This window comes from Terrapene carolina, unplaced genomic scaffold, assembly GCF_002925995.2.
Source record: "Terrapene carolina triunguis isolate 2854851 unplaced genomic scaffold, T_m_triunguis-2.0 Scaffold42, whole genome shotgun sequence".
In the NCBI taxonomy this organism is placed as follows: Eukaryota; Metazoa; Chordata; order Testudines; family Emydidae; genus Terrapene; species Terrapene triunguis.
Window position 1 is genome coordinate 51,878,883 of NW_020664393.1, and position 19,271 is coordinate 51,898,153.

The window sequence follows — 19,271 nt, forward strand, 5'->3', positions numbered from 1 at the left end:
TCAGCTATTTATTTTTTATCACAACTGCATCTAAAATTATAGTACCATAGAGTAACAACTATATTTTTTTGCTCAAACATGAGAATTCAAGAATAGTCCAAAAGGAAGACAGGCAGACCTTAAGAAAGAAGTATGAAATAAAAAAGTTTACCAACCTGAAGATCTTGCATGTTCAGACATATTCCTTTCATGATCTTCAATGCAACTTCCTCCTAAGAAGGAACACTTTTTTCATGATGTTTCATTCGGGCAACCAGGCCTTGCATTTCTTTGTTGCACTGTTTGCATTTTGCAAGCATGCCTGTTTTACCCACAGGTAGAGGAACTTCATTAAAATATTCCCAAACTGGGTCTCTTTTATGGCCTGCTGCCATTATTGGTTTTCCCTTCTAGAGAGAATGGTATGGTAGATCTCAAATCAATGAAGGCTACACTCAGAAAGACCTCAAGATTTCTGGAATATGTTGCTCAAACAGTTTCACTTTTGTTTCTACTGCCTGTCCCTCCCTTCTCACATTTATCTCCAGACTTCTCCTTGTCCAGATCTATTCCATGCCCAACAATCTTCTGTTCATTGAACTTTTTGAAACTTTGCACTTTTAGAGAGATGTAAGGGATTGACTCTGTGTACACAAATTAGCAGAGGGACAATAGGGTTAAGGGCTGCTATTTCTCACCTCTATATATTATTTATTTATTTTAAAACATTTTTGCTGTTAACAAGCATGTTATCTCTGGAGACACAAATTCACAGTTTGAGAACTGTAAAACTAAGCATCTCTGATGGTATCTTCTAGACTGAGCACTGAGTCCCAGTGGGTAGATAGAAAGATGAACCTAAATAATCTATACAGAAGCCCCTGGAACCCGTAAGATTGGGTGTCTAATCCATGAATTATTGGATCTCATTTACAAAACTTTTCCTAAACATTACATGAATATATTGTCTCATACTTCAGAATTTATAATTCCTATTCCATGATGGGATATCTTTGAGCTATAATATATCTTTATCTTTAGATAGGATTTTTTTGAGGAAAAAACCTATTTAAATTTAAAAAATCTGATTTTTTTTTTAATTATTTATTTTTATCCACCCTGCTGAGAGGTACCACCAGGGGGCAATGTGATGATCTTGGCCACTCCCTAGGCGTTGCCCTGAATTAGAGTTGAAGAAAGGCAGCTGCAATGGGAGGTTTCTCTCAAAAAGGTACAGGGGAATTAGCCCACCCCAGAACCATCCTACTCAGATCTGTCACTCCTAGTACGAAGGGAAGAGTCTCCTTTGCTTGTCCCCAGTATTCTGTCTGAAGAAAAACTAGAGAGGCCTATCGAACTTCTGGATACAGAGCCAGATGTTCAAACTCTGCTAGATGACAATGTGGGTGTGTCGTCATCTTCCCATCCAGAAAGTATGCCCCAATTACACAAACTCATACAAAGAATGGTTCTACCTAAGCATTTAACCTTTGTTAACCTTAGAGGAAATCGTACAGCCAGTTTTCAATATTTTGGGTTCACCCTTCAGGAGTGCTGGATGGTTTATTGAAGCCAGCAAACATATCTGGTTAAACCCAGCATCTGGACTGGGAGTGTCTGTCTGGTTTTTTTTTTGTTTGTTTGTTTGTTTTTGTTTGTTTTTAAACAGACGAGTTAACCATCTGTCACTTGGGAAGTTTTTGTTTATCCAGACCATCCAGCTCCAGATTCATTGGTAGTGGTGACGGCCACTAAAAGAGCTGAAGGGTAGCAACTCCACTATACCATTTCAGCTAGAGAGGGTGAGAAGCTAGACTCTGCATGGAAGTATATTCTTCTCTGCCACATTTGGACATTACAGTGGCAACCTATCAGACAGTAGGGTCCACATACAAATATTAGTAATGGGAGAAAATAGCATTGTTTGTCCAGTCATTACCTGAGGACCAAAGAAAACTGGCCAAAGCTCTGACTATGCATGCTTTGAGAGCATCCTTCAACACTTCTGATGTGGTACACCTCTACCCCAATATAACGCGACCCGATATAACATGAATTCGGCTATAACGCGGTAAAGCAGCGCTCTGGGGCGGGGGGGGGGCTGCGCACTCCAGCGGATCAAAGCAAGTTCGATACAACGCAGTTTCACCTATAACGCGGTAAGATTTTTTTGGCTCCCGAGGACAGCCTTATATCGGGGTAGAGGTGTATGTAGAGCTGTTGTGCCATTCATGATTAATTTGAATAACCACTCATGCCTATATTCATTTGGACTTCATCTGGAAACAAAAATCCAGCTAGAGTATCTCCCATTTGATAGTGAAGTGCTGTTTAGCTTTTGAACTGACAGAGTTCTAGAGAAATTGAACCTGCAGTGTCCCTGAGGATTTTTCAGAAAAAGATCTTATGTACCAGCCTTTTGTTACCAGAGGCAATCATATCCTTCCTCTACTTCCTGTTCATTTATAATGAAGCAGTACCAACAACAGCCCCATATTCAGCTACAGCATAGAAGCAAACTCTATAAACCATGGGCTAAAGGAAGACCTGCTGCACCATCTCCCTTTGTTCTGGCCCCTTTTACTCAGGTTTTACAAGACACATGAGTAGCCCAGATCAGTTTTAAACCTACAAGTTGCTGTCCCTTCATTTTAAAACTACATCTCCTGTTTCTTAGATCCTTGGACTACTATCACCATGGATCTTACAGATTGTCCAGCAGGATTACTCCATTCAATTCTACGCACTCCCTCCCTTCCACCCTTCTTACCCATCCCTCTTCAGGAACTCTTCTCAAGAGAACTCACTAAGATCAGAAGTCCATTCACTACTAGAGTCAGGTGCCATAGAGGAAGTTCCTGAAGAGTTTGAGGAGAAAGGCTTTAGTCCAGGTACTTTCTGATCCCAAAAGAAAGATAGAAGTCTCTGACCCATTCTAGACCCTAAGTAGCTGAACTTTTTCTAGCTTCAGTTATCCCCTTCTTATCTGCCCAAGAAAGGTTTGGGGGTCCTTGATATCTTGATCTTTAGAGCTTTTTTTTTTTTTTTCCACATCTCAATCAGACCTTCATATTTGAGGAATTAAATGCAGTGTGTTAGACTTTCAAGTCCTTTCTCTCTCAACTATAGAGCAGAGTGGCTCAATTAGTTACTGACAATACTACAATATTTTACACGAACAAGCAGACTAAAGCACATTCCAGCCAACTTTGCGAAGAGGCCATAGCTCTAGGGCAGTGGTGCATGCTACAGCAAATTCATCGTATAGCTCACCACCTTGTAGACTGGGACAACATAAAGGTAAGTCAGCTGAGCAGAGGCTTACACAATCAATGCTAGTGGTCACTCAAGAATTCAGTAGAAAATTACATCATCTCCCTGTGGGGGTATAGATTGAATAAGAATTAAAATTGGATTTATGCTATTGTTGGTTGCCCATAAAAAGAACCTTTCCTACTTGTGATCATAACACTGGACAGTCTAAATCTTCAGGAGATAGACATGATTGCAATAAGACACAGTTCCAAATGTCAGAGGTTTTGCCCCAGAGCCGGAACAGACAACCAGTCCATTTCAGATGTTTCTTCTAGACTGCAGGGTATGTCACTTCTAGGTGTTCCCTCCAATTCCTCTCATTTAGAGAGTCCTCAGGAAAATCAAACAAGACAGAGTCAAGATTGTTTTGATTGCCCCAGTGTAGATGAGAGAAAAATGGTTCTTGGATCTCCTGCAACTATCACAAGACTATCTGTCTCTCCCCGAAATTCCAGGCCCAGCAGATAGGTTGGATTTGTCATCTGGACTCAGACCCTCTCCACTTGAAAGTATTGGCCTTAGGATTTTTACAGATCTAGACTATCCAGTGTTATGATAGCAAATGGGAAGGGTTCTTTTTATAGGCAACCAACAACAGCATAAGCCCAATTTCAGCTCTTATTCACTCCGTGCTGAATTACTTACTTCATTTGAAATCATTGGGATTCTCCATATCATTGGGAAAAGTACGTCGTTAGCCATCTCTGCTTATATCATAGCTTAGTAAAGCAAACGACTGAATTCAGCCATGATATAGTAAAACAATTTTTGAAGAGGTTAATAAATGTCTACCCAACAGCGAACCTGGATTTACATGGTACCTCAATCTAGTATTTAGTCAGCTCATGAAACCTTTCTTCAAACCTATGGGAGAATGAAACTAGGGACACTTTCAGTTAACACAGCTTTTACTGTAGCTACTAGTGAACAAGCTGTAGGCGCTCATGGCTAACACACACACACCGCTTGCAGTCTGTCACAAAGATAAAGTGGTCCTTTGTCTACACCTGATATTTCTCCCCAAGATCATAACATAATTCCATCTAAACCAGTCCATAAAATTGCCAGTATATTTCCATAGATCTAACACTCACTTGGGAAGTTAAGTTACACACTTTAGATGCTAAGAGAGCATTGATAAGTCTAAGGAATATAGGAAATCACCTAGTGTTGCAGTTCCAAATGAGAAAAGAAAAGGGAAAGACGTAACTTCAGAAAATTTCATCCCAATGCCATTGTAAGTTGGTTAGATTCTGTACTGATGTGTGTTTTAAACACATTGCTGTTCCTCTTCCAGAAGGGCCTGGAGTATACTTGGCTAGAGTGAAGGCTATGTCTATGGTTTGCCTTAGATGTTCCCATATTAGAAATCTGTAGCGTTACCACTTGGAAATCAGTTCATACTTTCACAAAACGTTATTCTCTAGATCTAGCATCTAGAGCAGATGCACAATTTGATAAAGCAGTATTACATTCTCTATTTAACTAGACATCCTTGTCCCACTGTCCAGGGAGGAGTACTGCTTACTAAACTCCAACAAGTGGGAATGTGTAGAGGTCATTTCAAGAAGAAATGAAGGTTACTTTGAGATTAATTCTGCACACACTCACTCCCTGCCAACCTTCCTTACTTGGAGTCCTAATTTCAGCTTTGGACTTAAAGAGGTGGTGAAAGGCACTTAAGTGGTCACTGCACTATGCCCTCTCTTGTGAATGTTCAGAGGACATAGCTATAACAGCAAGGAGAGGGGCAGGAGACAACAAGAAGTCTTCAATAGGCACAGCTATTAGAAGTTTTCTCCAGTTCAAGATGCACCATCGGTGCGCCCTAAGAATGTGAGTGTGCAGAGGTCATCTCAGAGAATACTGTTTACAGGTGAATCTTCATTTTTAAAACTTTGAAAGGTGTGTCTCATGCATTCAATCCAATTAGAACTGCATTTTCTGCACCTTAACCTTCATCACTGTCAGTATGGCAGCTTCCTATTCTGTTAATTATTATTTTTATTACATGCAAGAGACTTTATTTTTTTTTAAAAATAGTGATTTACTCTTTCGTTATGAGGTGTAGTGTAATCTGTAGTGATCTTTAGTGGGGCTATTAGATGCTACAATAATACAGATAATAATAATATACAGTAATCTTCATTAAAGTTTTTCTGCAAAACAGAAAAATTTTGAGATTTGGAGAATACCAATAGTTGCTCCATAGTCAGGGTTAAAGTCTCTGGAAATTTATTTTCTGTTTAATAGGCTTCAGTAGAGTACACAATTTTAATTCGCTAGCAAGTACATAGTTATAAAGCATGATATGTCAGTGCAACACACTGAACTGAGTTGACAGAACAAGGAGTAATGGTCTCAAGTTGCAGTGGGGGAGGGTTAGGTTGGATATTAGGAAAAACTTTTTCACTAGGAGGGTGGTGAAGCACTGGAATGGGTTACCTAGGGAGGTGGTGGAATCTCCTTCCTTAGCAATTTTTAAGGTCAGGCTTGACAAAACCCTGGCTGGGATGATTTAGTTGGGGATTGGTCCTGCTTTAAGCAGGGGGTTGGACTAGATGACCTTCTGAGGTCCCTTACAACCCTGATATTCTATGATCCTATGAGGTTGATTTTATCAATGAAAATAGATATTTAAGTATCAAATGGTGTTAGCCCTTGAGAAAGATTGAATGGAAATTCAAATGTTTAAATAAAAAACAACTCTGCAATCTGTAATCTTAAATGTAATTTTACATTTATTCTCTTAAAAAACAAACTATTTTCTCCTCCCTCATTGTTAATAATTGTTACTAGACATCCTGTGTTCAGTTGGTGATGTTTGGAATGTTCACTTAATCACTTTATTGAATGAACTTCACCAAAGATTTGATCCTGCACTATTGAAATCAATAGGAACAGCATCAGACCCTAAATGTGTTATATTATTAGAGTACTTTGGGTAAAATGAATATGATATGACTTGTTTTTATTCTACATTGTTTGAGATTGCAAAAAGTGTTGAGTATTGTGGATGTTTAGAAAAATATGATAGATGGCTTTAACTGGAAAACCCTTGTGATGTTTTTATAAATAGTGTATACTTTTTTTTTTTAGTGATCTAGTCATCTTAAACTATATCTCATGCTCAACTTCACTTTTTGCCTAATTACGTATGTAGCTTCCACTTTTTACTGGCCAGTTTTACCAACCTTGTAATTTTTACTAATGGCTAGATATAGTTGCTTCAAGCAGAATAAGGAGCTGTGCATTTTAGTAGCTCATTTGTTGGTTACTTACTTCATTCTTTTTCACAGAACAGCAAAAACTGGAGAGCAGCAGTTGATCTGTGTGGACGACTTCTGACTGCCCATGGTCAAGGCTATGGCAAAAATGGGCTACCTACTAATCATACAACAGATTCTTTGCAGGTATGGTCACCTTACAATCGTGTGGTGGTTAAGGCCCCATTCCTGTAAAGGAATCCACATGGGCAGACTCTTGAGTGTATCAGAACCCTTTGCAGGATCAGTGTCTAAAGTTGTACCCTAGTGGTACACAAAAGAGTTCTCCCATCCAGTTATATGAAAGTAGATTTTACTTTAAATGACTGCATAATAAAAGTAAGTTGATTACACACATTTGCACATAGCACACTTAATTTCTTTTGACTAATGTGACTATCTCCAAAGGTCCATGCTGTTGTTGTTCTTCATGATCATTATAATTAATTATGATGGCTCTTTAAAACGGACAATCTATACAAATGTTAATCTGGTTATTTTAGATAATGTTGATTCAGATGTTATAAACATGTTTTGTTATCATGTTGAAGTAAGTTGTTAAACTTAACTTTTAAGAACCTTAAATCATTAAAACTTCATGGGAAAAAATGACATGTTCAGATTTATAAAATGTGACTGGCTAACAACACATACCACTCTTCTGATTCTTTTCTGCTAGTAACTAGCAGATCGTGGAAGTTCATGAAAGTCATAGCAATTTTTAAAAATAGCAGAAAAAAGGAAAAATGAAAATACAAATCTCAAACATAAATTTATTGAATTATAGTGATCTGAAATTTCTGGTATAATAACTTGAAAATTGTAATGAGGCTTAGAACAAGGTTTGAAATATTGGCCTGTTGTGATAATTGGACCTAGCCTAATTGTGATCTCGACTGTGAGAAGCGAGTATAGATTATAAAGTGTCTCAATAACCTCTAACACCAAATGTTGGGGAAAAGGTGCAAAAAGGAGACAGGCTGAATTAGTCCAAACAAAAAGGCTTACTGATATAACTCAAGAACTTTGTTAAGATCTAAGTTCTTGAGTAAAGAACTAAGTATGGAAACCGACATCAATGGACTCTAATTGATGTGTTGGAAACTAGGCCTAATTGGTGGACAAGATAAAGAGGAGGTGGGTTATTCCACCCATCACTCCCTTTTGAAGTCCTTAAGGAAAGAGACTTTGGGAGAAAAATTGGCTACTGGAACAATCTTCACCCTTTCATCCCCTCTGTCTCCTGGGACCTTGGGCCTCCGTCATCCTGATCCTAAGAGGTGTCTCAACTAGACCAGGCCAGAGAGAGGGTAGCAAGTGGAGGGTAGCAGTGGAGGTGCAGAATTCCCCCAGGAGTAAAGCAGGAAAGAGCAATCTCTCTCCTCCACTTGCTACCTGCTTTCCCTAGGTGCCTGGCTAGACTGGATGTAAACTACCTTGTGGGTGTTACCACAGTAGCAAACACATTTGAAATATAGGTACATAATCAATATTCATAACTTCAGCTACTAACATGATACGTGCATGCAAATAGGACAGTCATATTCAGCAAACCATAACTTTTCCATTAACACCTTACATGACATATTTTGTACAAGATTTGTTGTAATTACATAACAGTGGTAGCAACAATAATCTACATAATCATATTTTAATCATACAACGTCACAACCAGAACAACAGTTGTTACCATCTTTAGTACCATCTAAGGGATGCTCAGACAAGGAGGGTGTGGGTTTTTTTTTTTCCTTCTGAAGACTCTTCAGCTAAAGGCAGAGGGAGCAAGGATGTTGTTAAAATGAAAGCCTTATTTAATATTTTACATTTCAGATGCTTTAACTGTTTTTCCTTCTTAATTGTGTGTTCACCAAGGTACTAAACAGGCTGAGGTCTCTGTATACCAAACCCCAAACTCTGTTTAAAATTGTTAAGTGTTGGACAGTTTTAGGGCTGTTTTGGGTTCTTTGGGCCCCTTTATTCTATCTAACTTAATGATACAGATCTCTCTAGAAACTTCCACTCAAGGGCCCAATACATCACAACTGATCAAAATATCATTTTCCTGGGTTTTACTCTTTTGTTAACTTTTTCAAAACTGCTATATGACAAGCATATATATTTTACTCATGCAGATCTGAGATTAGTTTTTTGACTCTTTAATTTACTAGACCTGAAATGATTCAAACACTGAGAGTAATTTTTAAGTTTGATTTACAATAGAAACCGATAATTGACCTGGCATTTTCATATTTGTTGCCATTTTAGCTATGGTTTGTGAGACTAGCACTGTTGGTGAAGTTGAATCTTTTCCAAAATGCAGAATTGGAATTTGAACCATTTGGAAACCTGGACCAACCTGATCTCTACTATGAATATTACCCTCATGTATACCCAGGACGCAAAGGTAAGGCACTTGGTTTATACTATACTTTTATCTCAGCTGTGAACAATCTTCTCCTCATCGTTAAGTACACAGATTTCAAATAAGGAACCCAAACTATCATCCATTTTTTAAATGGAGTGAACTTCTAGCTGCTGCTTAGAAGAAAATGATTAATGGTTATGCTAATGAATTTCTTATAGAGAAAGGATAACAAGAGCTTTTAATTTGTAGGCAGGCAGAGTTCTACGTATAATCCAGTACAGTAATATAGCATCTGTTCCAGAGACACATGGTTTTAGTTGGTATTTTACCCTTAATTTAGTGATCACATTTTATATATAGTTTTTATCTAATTCACTTAGAATTAAAAAAAATAAATAAATACAAATAAAAGGTAGTAGTATATGTGTTTCTGGTGGGGAAGTGGGCAGATGTGCATTGACAAAGTCACACAGAATGAGGAAAAAAGGATTCCTGGGTTAAAGTAAATTATCTCTTTTGCCTTTCCTTCCTAAACTCATTCAGTGTGCTGTGAACAGGCAAAATTTGCAGGAGTAATATACATTTTAAGAGTTGAGTAGAGGAATAGGTAGTGAAGAAAGATTAAAAGGTAGTAAAAAAAAGAAATATTGACTTATTCTTAATGCCAAAGGGGATAATATTATAAGCAGGTTACAAGCAGCTAAAAACAAAGTGACGTATTAACTATAGTATTAGTATTATAATTTTAAAATATAATACCACAGTCTGGATAAAAGGAAAGTATAATACCAATTACAATATATAGAAAATAACCTGCTTCTCATACTGTACTACTTGTACCTTTTGTTCAATGTATTCCAACGCTTTTCTTAAAGCTTTTTGAAACTGATTGAAAAATGTTAGTTACTGTAAGAAAAAGGTGTAAAATTAAACTGAGCTAATCTGAGAATTAGAAATTGTTTTCATGAAAAAATACTAATCAAATGTGATATTAACCACCTATTTAGTAATTAAAACTAAAAGGATATTAATAATAGGGATCACCCCAGATCTTTAGACAAATTCTGCTGCTGCATGAAAAAATATTGCTAATATTTTAAGAGATCTCTGTCCTCGTGTTCATGCTGTCTCATTGAGGAGGTTCCATAAGTTTCAAGTATCACTGTTGTAGTTCAAAAAGTGAACTTTTACTAACTATATATAGGTGCTTTTCAGCGTTTTAAACTTTAATAACACCACAGCATTGGTGCTAGATGATCCCCAGATTTATCATAGTTCTTTATTAGAACAAAAAATTCTTGTCCAGTAATTCATAAGCAATAAAGTAGTAAGAGAGATGTTTTATGCTCCACTTGAACAATCTCGGGGAAAAAAACATAATCTGTTTCTCAAAGTGTTGAGAGTAGGGTTATTTATAATATCACAGAGTTACAATGTATTGATCCACATTCTCCTCCACCCTGAGTATTAAATTTAAACTGGTTCTTGTTACTTAAAGTGGTTGCCATGTGGCAGCAGGATTTTCATTTTAAGTAGAGACTAGCTCCTTTGTCCAGCACTACATGGGAACCCTCCTGTTCTTCTCTCTTACTAGGCATAGCAGCCTTCCCAACTCCATGAGTTACTTTCCACAATATTCTAATTCATAGTTGATAGCCATTAGTTGCCAAGGAAGGATGTCAAGAATATCCAGGATCCTTCACATTTATAGAAAAAGATATTATTTAATGCAGTGCATTGTATGACTTTATTTCTTCCATTTAAGCCTCTCAGTAGACCAGCATGGCCAAAAAAGACCAGTTTGGACTCTCTCAAAAGCCAACTCTCATAACTGAGGGGCAATCACCAAACAGAGTCATTGACAGTGAACTTGGCAGAGATTCTGTGTAGCACCTTTAAAATACATAACATAACTCGCAGGACATCTTGTGTGGATTATGGTGGCTTTAAGCCATCTATGAGCTCTTGAAGTCCTGGGCTGTTCTGAGGTTTGGAGAGGCCCTTGATGTAACTTATACTGCCTTGGAGGCCCAGAATCTCCACAGTGCTGTAAGCTTTAGCTGTTTCCTTCTCAGCACCCTTCTACCCCAAGGTTTGCAAGAAGTTCCTTAGGAAGTGGGTTTCCCAAGTTCTTACACTAGGGGAATTCTCCCTAGCTGGATATGGGGCTTGTAGGGCCTCTTTTTGTCACTCTGGCTTTTTTAAGCTACATAAAGGGGCTAGAGCGGGGATGAGGATCTCACTCCTTATCTCCAAGCTTTCATACTTTCTATTTTTTTGTTTTTATTTTTTTTACATTTTGATGCTTTACAAGTATTTTTCTTCTTTCTTGCTGTGTTCCTCAGGATGTGATGTTAGCAGTAAAGGTGATATGTTGACAACTTCTTCAGCTTTAAAAATAAGTAATTTTAGCCCAGAAAAAAGTGTCTATAGTTTGTGCCAACGCATGAGGGCTTTTAGCCACAGGAGAGTTTCGAGTAATATGCAGCATTTAGATAGTAGACTGTATATAGTAGGCTATTCGGCAGATATTGCATTGACTCCTCCTGAGACTGGATATGAAATACTCTGTTTCTGCAGTGCCATTACACCCAAGATCTGAAATGTCTTTCTCTAACAACAGCTTGTCATGAACTTCATACAGTTGCTAAAATTATCTGTGGTGGAAGGTATGAGTTGTCGGTGAGCATTCTATTTCAAGCTTACATATCTGAGGTGCCAAGACCATAGAATGAAGATCTTACAGCAGGGAGATTTTGAACTCATGCCTCACTTCCTATTTACAGTAAGGCATATCAACCTGCCCTTCTAAGAGAAATCAGATGAAGATTGTATGGCGCTGACCTGCCTCTTATAAAGTTTGGGCTGAGTACTAGATTAAGGCTTGGAAGCACCTATCAAACTTTCATGACTCAAGTTTGTGAAGCGAACTACACTGTCTTGCAAAGGACATGAGACAGAGCAATTCTGATTCTGCCTTCAATTAAATTACACAGTGTTGGGATATGAATAAAAAGAAGATAGATTCTATGCATCATTAACCAGCTAATTTAAATGATGAACATAAATCATACATATATTTTAGCTAAAGTGCATGAACATGTATCCACAATACACTGCTGTTTTCTAATTTTTCTTCTAATTTTGTGGTGTAACAAGCATAAAAGTAAGAATTTTTTATTCACAATATATAGCTGAAGCAAGTGATTAAAATGCACTTTAAGAAGAGTGTATATATACAAATAACTTACACAAATTAGTTTTAATACATTTATTTTAAATAGTGTGCATAATATCTACCCATTGAAAATATTAATAACAGGAAATTTAATAAATTACTAACTGAAACCATTTGCTTTTTATGCTCCAGCCAAGAAATGTTAAATATTTTTCTGGGCTGCTTTTAACATCCTTTGTTCCTGCAGAATTGGATAGGCTTGCAGCAGAATATAATAATAATAATAAATATAATATAATAAATGGAGATATCCTATCTCCTAGAACTGGAAGGGACCTTGAAAGGTTATTGAGTCCAGCCCCCTGCCTTCACTAGCAGGACCAAGTACTGATTTTGCCCCAGATCCCCAAGTGGCCCCCTCGAGGATTGAACTCACAACCCTGGGTTTAGCAGGCCAATGCTCAAAGCACTGAGCTATCCCTCCCTCTGAAATCAGGTTTTAGTTCTTACCCCCTTAATTTCCCTTCTCCTAATTTAGCTCCCACTTCCCATGGAACCCCACTGGACTCTGTCGTCTCTCTTATACACCCTGTGACGATGCGGTTCTGGCGGGACCCAACTGAGAGTGCCAATTCAGGACAAATTGCTAAAAACAGGGCAGTTACAGCCCAAGGCTGGGGTTTTTCCGCCTCTAAGGCAAACCAAACCAGCCAGACTAAGAAGTCTTCAGTCTCACCCCACTGGCTAACCACAAGTCACACAAGCAATTCCCTTAGACACTCCAGTTTCCCAGTATCGCCACCAGTGCCACTCGTTATGGGGACAAATGATTATGAAAACCAATACCCCAATAAAAGAAAAAAGGTTCTCCTGATCCCATAGGACCAACCCCCAGATCTAGGTCAATATACAAATCAGATCTTACCCACAAATCACGCTGTTGCCAATCCTTTAGAATCTAAAATCTAAAGGTTTATTCATAAAAGGAAAAAGATATAGATGAGAGTTAGAATTGGTTAAATGGAATCAATTACATACAGTAATGGCAAAGTTCTTGGTTCAGGCTTGCAGCAGAGATAGAATAAATTGCAGGTTCAAATCAAGTCTCTGGAATACATCCCCAGCTGGGATGGGTCATCAGTCCTTTGTTGTAGAGCTTCCGTTTGTAGCAAAGTCCCTCCAGAGGTAAGAAGCAGGATTGAAGACAAAATGGAAATGAGGCATCAGCCTTATATAGTCTTTTCCAGGTGTAAGAACACCTCTTTGTTCTTACTGTGGAAAATTACAGTAAAATGGAGTCTGGAGTCACATGGGCCAGTTCCTGCATACTTTGCTGAGTCTTAAGGCATATTTACCTTCTCTCAATGGGTTCATTGTGTAGCTGATGGTCCTTAATGAACCATCAAGCAGGCTAGGCAGAGCTAACACCAGCTTGTCTGGGATGTCACCCAGAAGCATAGCATAAGTTTGAAATACAGACAGTATAGAGCCAATATTCATAACTTCAACTACAAAATTGATACACACATATAGACAGTATAATCATAACCAGTAAACCATAACCTTGTCTTAGACACCCCATTTGACCCCCTTTATACAAGATTTGGGTGCCACTACAGGACCTTGGTTGCAACAATGATCTATATGGTCTCAGATTATATCAATAACGTCACACACCCTATCTTGCGTTCTGTTGCAGCTGATACTCACAAATCTACCTCTTTACTTCTAACTTGTCTCCTTCAATCCAGTCAGACATCTGTCTTTGTCTCTGACATCTCTTCTTTGAATACCTTTGTATTACAGCAGTGCTTGGAATCCTCCAACTAAGATCAGGGCCTCATTCTGCTAGGCGGTACAAACGTGTAGTCAGAGACTGTCCTTGCCTCAAAGAGCTTGCATTCTAAGTAGATGAGAGAGAGAGGGTGGAAGAAAAAATCTCTGTCAATTAAACTTAATATGGTCAACGTGAACCTCTCATATGTTCTCTGAAGCTCACCAGGTCTCTCAGTTTTCAATCACTGTTGACAACACTACCAGTGATACCAGCCTTGTTGTCCCATATGACAGTTTAGGAATATGTTGTCCCTCAAGGGTATAACTAGGAAATCAATGCTCTCACAGCCAGGTGAACTCTGGGGAAAACATGTTTAAGCAACTCTGGGCTCAGAAGGGGTGTGGCACTGGAGTAGGGGGTCTAGACAGCTGGACTACGGGGATCCCATTGCTCAGGAAGGGTGTCAAACACAGGGTCTGCAGCTGGGAGTGTGCTTGAGAGATCACAGCTAGAAACAGTGATCAGTCACTAATAGTACTGGCCAGAAAACAAGAATTCAGTTGCACAAAAAACGTTGAGGTTTTGACGTTTTTTATTCCAGTGCGGAAGGAAGATGAGACCTTGTTGTAATTTTTTTAAAAACATACGAGTTAGAGACCCACCCAAGAATAGCCAGTAGCCCAGGTGGTAGGGCACCCACCTGGGCTGTGAGAAACTCAGGTCCAAGTCTGAATGAGGCAGAATAGGGACTTGAACCTGCATCTCCTACATCCCAAGCAAGTGCCCCAATCAGCAGGCTATCAAGTCAGTTCCTTTTTGTGGCCCAATGAATATTTAATTTTGTATAACATGGAACAGCTCCAACTGGAGAGACTGAGTCTATAGCCTAGAATATAGGAGACCCAGGTTCAAATCCCTGCTCCGAATTGGGCAGATCAGGAATTTGAACATGGGTCTCCCCCATCCCGGGTGAATGCCATAATCAGTGGGTTGTTGGCTATTTTGGAGTGGGTTTTTCTTTCTTTGTGTTAGTTTTAACTAATCTGCATTTTTCAGTTAAAAACGTATCAAAAAATTTCTGACCATCTCTAGTCACTATTCAGTGCTTAGAAGCACATGGGATTCAGTGGTTAGATTCTATCACAACAGATTGGTATATGTCCAGAGAGCAGGACTGGGCCAAGTTGTGATGCCACATTAATCTGATCTTCCCACAGTCATGTTCACGTTTTGGTCTGTGTTGCCCTCTATGCATGGAACCTCCTTCTGGAGCTAATATGCTAGGTCACTACTCTCTGTTCAAATTCCTCCTTAAAACTCATTATCAGCAGCAACCAGGGAGTAACAGGAGAGACGTTTGTGGATAGTTTATGCAATCAAAATAAAAACTACCAATATATGTGGCAACCTTTGCCCTGGCCATTCTGCTTGTATGCTTCATCCCCTTTTTCCATCTTCAATCTGTTTTCTGTATTTCAGATTGTAAACTCTTTTGTTCCTGTACTGCTTCATTCTTCTGTGGGTGAGGTCAGAAGAAGAGCTCTGTGGAGCTCAAAGCCTTGTCTCTTTCACCAACAGAAGTTGGTCCAGTCAAAGATATTACCTCACCCACCCTGAGTCCCTCATATCCCGGGACCAACAGAGCTACAACAACACTGCAAACATTCTTCTGTGGCGCTTTCCAAAGTGACTGGTGGTATATTTGGCCAACTGTAAATCCAGTTAAACAAAAATGTGTTTGTGTGGATGATTACTCCCATTTGTGAGCCAGAGCAGATGCTTGTTTCAGGAACAAGTTTTGGTCTCTGTAATTACTATTCCTTAACCCTTCTGTTGGCATTGCTACTGTCTGCTAATCTATAGAGGGATCTGCCGAGGCAATTTCATTAGGGAAGAAAGGAAGGCTATTTTGTCTTTAATCAGAGTTTTCTGAATATATTGCCTCTGCAAATACATACTGATACCCCAGAATCCCCTTTTCTTTGGAATCTGCAAACAGCCTTGAGGCTGAAGTGAACAGAGAAGGTGAGGTGTATACAGCCTTTATAATTACAATTGGAATGTTCAGATTTACAGTCCGTGCATGTGAGCTCCTAATGAATTTACTGGTTTTGAATTGTTTTGTGCTTGGCAAGGCATGGTGTGCAACCTCCTACACAGTGGTTCTGTGGAGTCAATGTAATCCTATAGAACTCTGTTGTCAGTTGGTTGTGTCTATATGTTCTTTCCGTGTGCTGTCCCAGCTCTGCGCAGATAGCTGGTTCAGTAGACCAAGTGCTGAAGGCTGGAGTGTCGTTGCCTCAATAACGCTGTTCATGCTGCCTAGTGCTTCTGTCCTTGAAGCTCCAATTTTATCACTATTAACAGCAGATAAGGCAGCCTGCTCATTCAGCAAATCTTGATGTTACTCATAAAGACCACAGGCATGGTTTGGTGACAAAGACACTTGGCCAGGTTTATTGCCTCCTAGGCACAATATTAGTGCCCGGCTCTGTGGTTATAGGCAGGCTAATACATGAATGCCTCGTAGCAAGGAGAGGCTCAGTCAGCAGTTGGAATTTCTGCTGTCCCCAGGGCCACACAAAGGATTAAGGTGAAGTACCCCAACATTTATAGGCTGAGACAAACAACTGGAAAACACAACTTACATGCCACCTTATGTATTTCATGACATCTGTTACCTCTCCTTGTTCCTGATATCTTGAACAAAACATCCCTAATCATTATTCTGTCAAACCATCTTATCTTGTACTATGTTGGTGTGTATCTATACTAGCATTGAAATAGATTTATGTAAATATCTAATACTTAATACGCTAGCAACAACTCTACCAAATTCATAAACTTATAACCATCTACTTTAATACTTGGCCTAGCTTTAATTCACGGCCTCTGATTCAGGCCTCAGATCTTGTACCAAGCCCAATGCTCCAGACTCTTTCTCTACTACAAACTCTAGCCTAACTTCACCTGTGATATGGCATGCCCCTTTTCCCTTTTTAGAATTAATCTTACTCTATCTCAAACTAGTTTTCTGTAGACACACATCTGTTGGAGTCTTTCTTTTATGCCTACTGCTGTGTCTACATAATTATCCCTAGCTTTTCTAATTTACCTCTTATTTCCTTGTCTCCTTTCTCAGCTGTTTCCTGTACTGATATCTTTTCTGTATAGTATGACTGTCACTAACTTTCCTTATAGGTGTCCTTATTTTTAAAGTAAATTTTCAGCTCCGTTTATAAAATACTTGTCTTTTCAATTGTTTGAGTGGCCACATGCATACATGCAGGTAAGATTTATACATATACAAGAAATCCAAAAGTCTGCAGCTTGTGGAATAGAATAGCATCTGAAAAGAAACAAAGTTGTTTACTTGGATTGTTTTCTTTCAAGGGACCAGCCAGTCATTTCAAAAATTATCTAAAACCATATCTGTTAGTTCTGTTTTAAAAAGAAAAAAATCCTTACGCTGAATGTTCTGGGAATTTATTACATTTCTTAGGCCATGTCTACACTTACCGGGGATCGACACTACTGCGATCAATGCAGTGGGAGTTGATTTAGTGCATCTATTGAAGACCTGCTAAATTGACCACAGAGCACTCTCTGGTCGACTCCAGTACTCCACTAGAATGAGAGCATCTCCCGTCAATGCAGCGTGGTGTAGACACCGCAGTAAGTCGACCTAAGCTATGTCGACTCCACCTTCGTTATTCATATAGCTGTAGTAGCGTAACTTAGGTTGACTGACCCAAGTAGTATAGACAAGGCCTTAGTCTTTGAAATCTTAAAAAATAAACTGAAAAGGGAAACACACTAACCTGTTTTCTTATGGTGGATACTTTGGACCTGGTTCCAGAGATTATTTTGGTAAAAGAAAACATTAGTGTGGGTAAGAAATCAAGTTTGATATGAGGAGACATTTTAAGGTGAAATAAGATAACCCGCCTATGTTGCCTATATTTGACCTGCTGATTCAGAATATCTAGAATATCAACACTATCGCCAGGAGTAAAAATAGTCTCTAGAAAACTTGCCTCCAGCCACAGTCTTACCTCTAATACACACCTTCAGATATTTTGGAACATATCACACATTGTCTAAGCTAGAGAAAGAGGTAAACATCATTTGAAAGCTGTTGACAGTTATTTTTATTTCTAATTCTATACTTTTAATGTGACTAGCTTTTAAACTAAAGTTAGTTACAGAAAATAGTTTGATATATTTTGAGAGACCACATCTAGAAATACAAACACATGATTTTAATGTGTACTGCACAATATTAACGAATAACTATAGTTTGTTATAATCAGACTTTATTCTTAGAGTTTCTCTGCATTAATACAGGAAGAGTTTCATTTTACTCTCCACAGTTGCAAGTTTAGCTACAAGGAGACTTGATTGTTCTATCCAGAATTCAATAGCTGATAGTGTACAGAAAGGTCATCCTTGCGAGACATTTTCTTCTGGGGAGAGGAACATAAAGAAGTCTGTTTTGCTCTTCTTTCTGCCTTGTAACAGCTAATGAAAGTAGGCTAGGTATTTGGGCAATGAGCTGTCTTCGAAATTGCTGCCTGCATGTCTGCTTTATATAATACACTGGGGCATCTGAAGCTGAATATTTGTCATGGCTTTCGTGAGTCATGGATTATATGATTTTTCATGGGGTTGTGGTTTTTCGTTTGTGTGTATACAACCTACGCTATTATTATATATAGCAGTTGTGTCTGTGTTCATCACAATAACAGCTTATAAAGCCACTGGCAATAATAGAGGTCTTTTTCCATTTCTGATTCCTAAGTTTCTATGAGAGGATTGATAGGCAAGATTTCAATTGCTATCCAGTTCACACATGGGATGATTTGGGCTTGTTTCTGGTTAATAGACTATTGAAAATTAACATTATCTATTACATTAAATTTAAACACTATATTAAAATATCTGTTTGAATGTTGTAAATGCTACAGAAATTGAAGATAATATATATTGTGTTTTTTCCCAAATTCACAACACAGATAAAAGGGTTGGGAGGTTGACCTACTAAAGTTCCCTTGCATGTACAATTCACTACCTTCTTTCTTTTATCTTCCTTCCAGTGTTATCATTTTTCTTATTCCTGTGAAATAAAATCAGCCACCCAGTCCCCCATTGTCTTGTGTGGTCTTGTGGAAAGTTAAATGTAGATGCTAACTAAGGAACATGTTCTTCAGTATTTTATTGTAGGAGTTCGAGAAACTCACTTCATACTGTGCACCTTCTCATGAACTATGTTACTAATCTTACTACAAGGACTTGGATTTTCAAGTTGCAGCTGTATTGTAGCCCCAGGATGATACTTCTGGGTGACCAGTGAAGGTGGAAAATCTTCTCTCTCTCTCTCACACTCACACT

At 38.5% G+C, this 19,271-nt stretch overlaps 1 protein-coding gene across 1 annotated transcript in view; it reads left to right on the forward strand.

The window, feature by feature from the left end:
- TRAPPC12 (trafficking protein particle complex 12) overlaps positions 1-19,271 on the forward strand; it is an 80,991-nt gene that overhangs the window by 12,998 nt on the left and 48,722 nt on the right. Inside the window, exons 2-3 of the mRNA XM_026655182.1 lie at positions 6,594-6,707; positions 8,826-8,964. Coding sequence (XP_026510967.1) covers positions 6,594-6,707; positions 8,826-8,964 — 253 coding nt within the window. The remainder of the gene's footprint in view (positions 1-6,593; positions 6,708-8,825; positions 8,965-19,271) is intronic.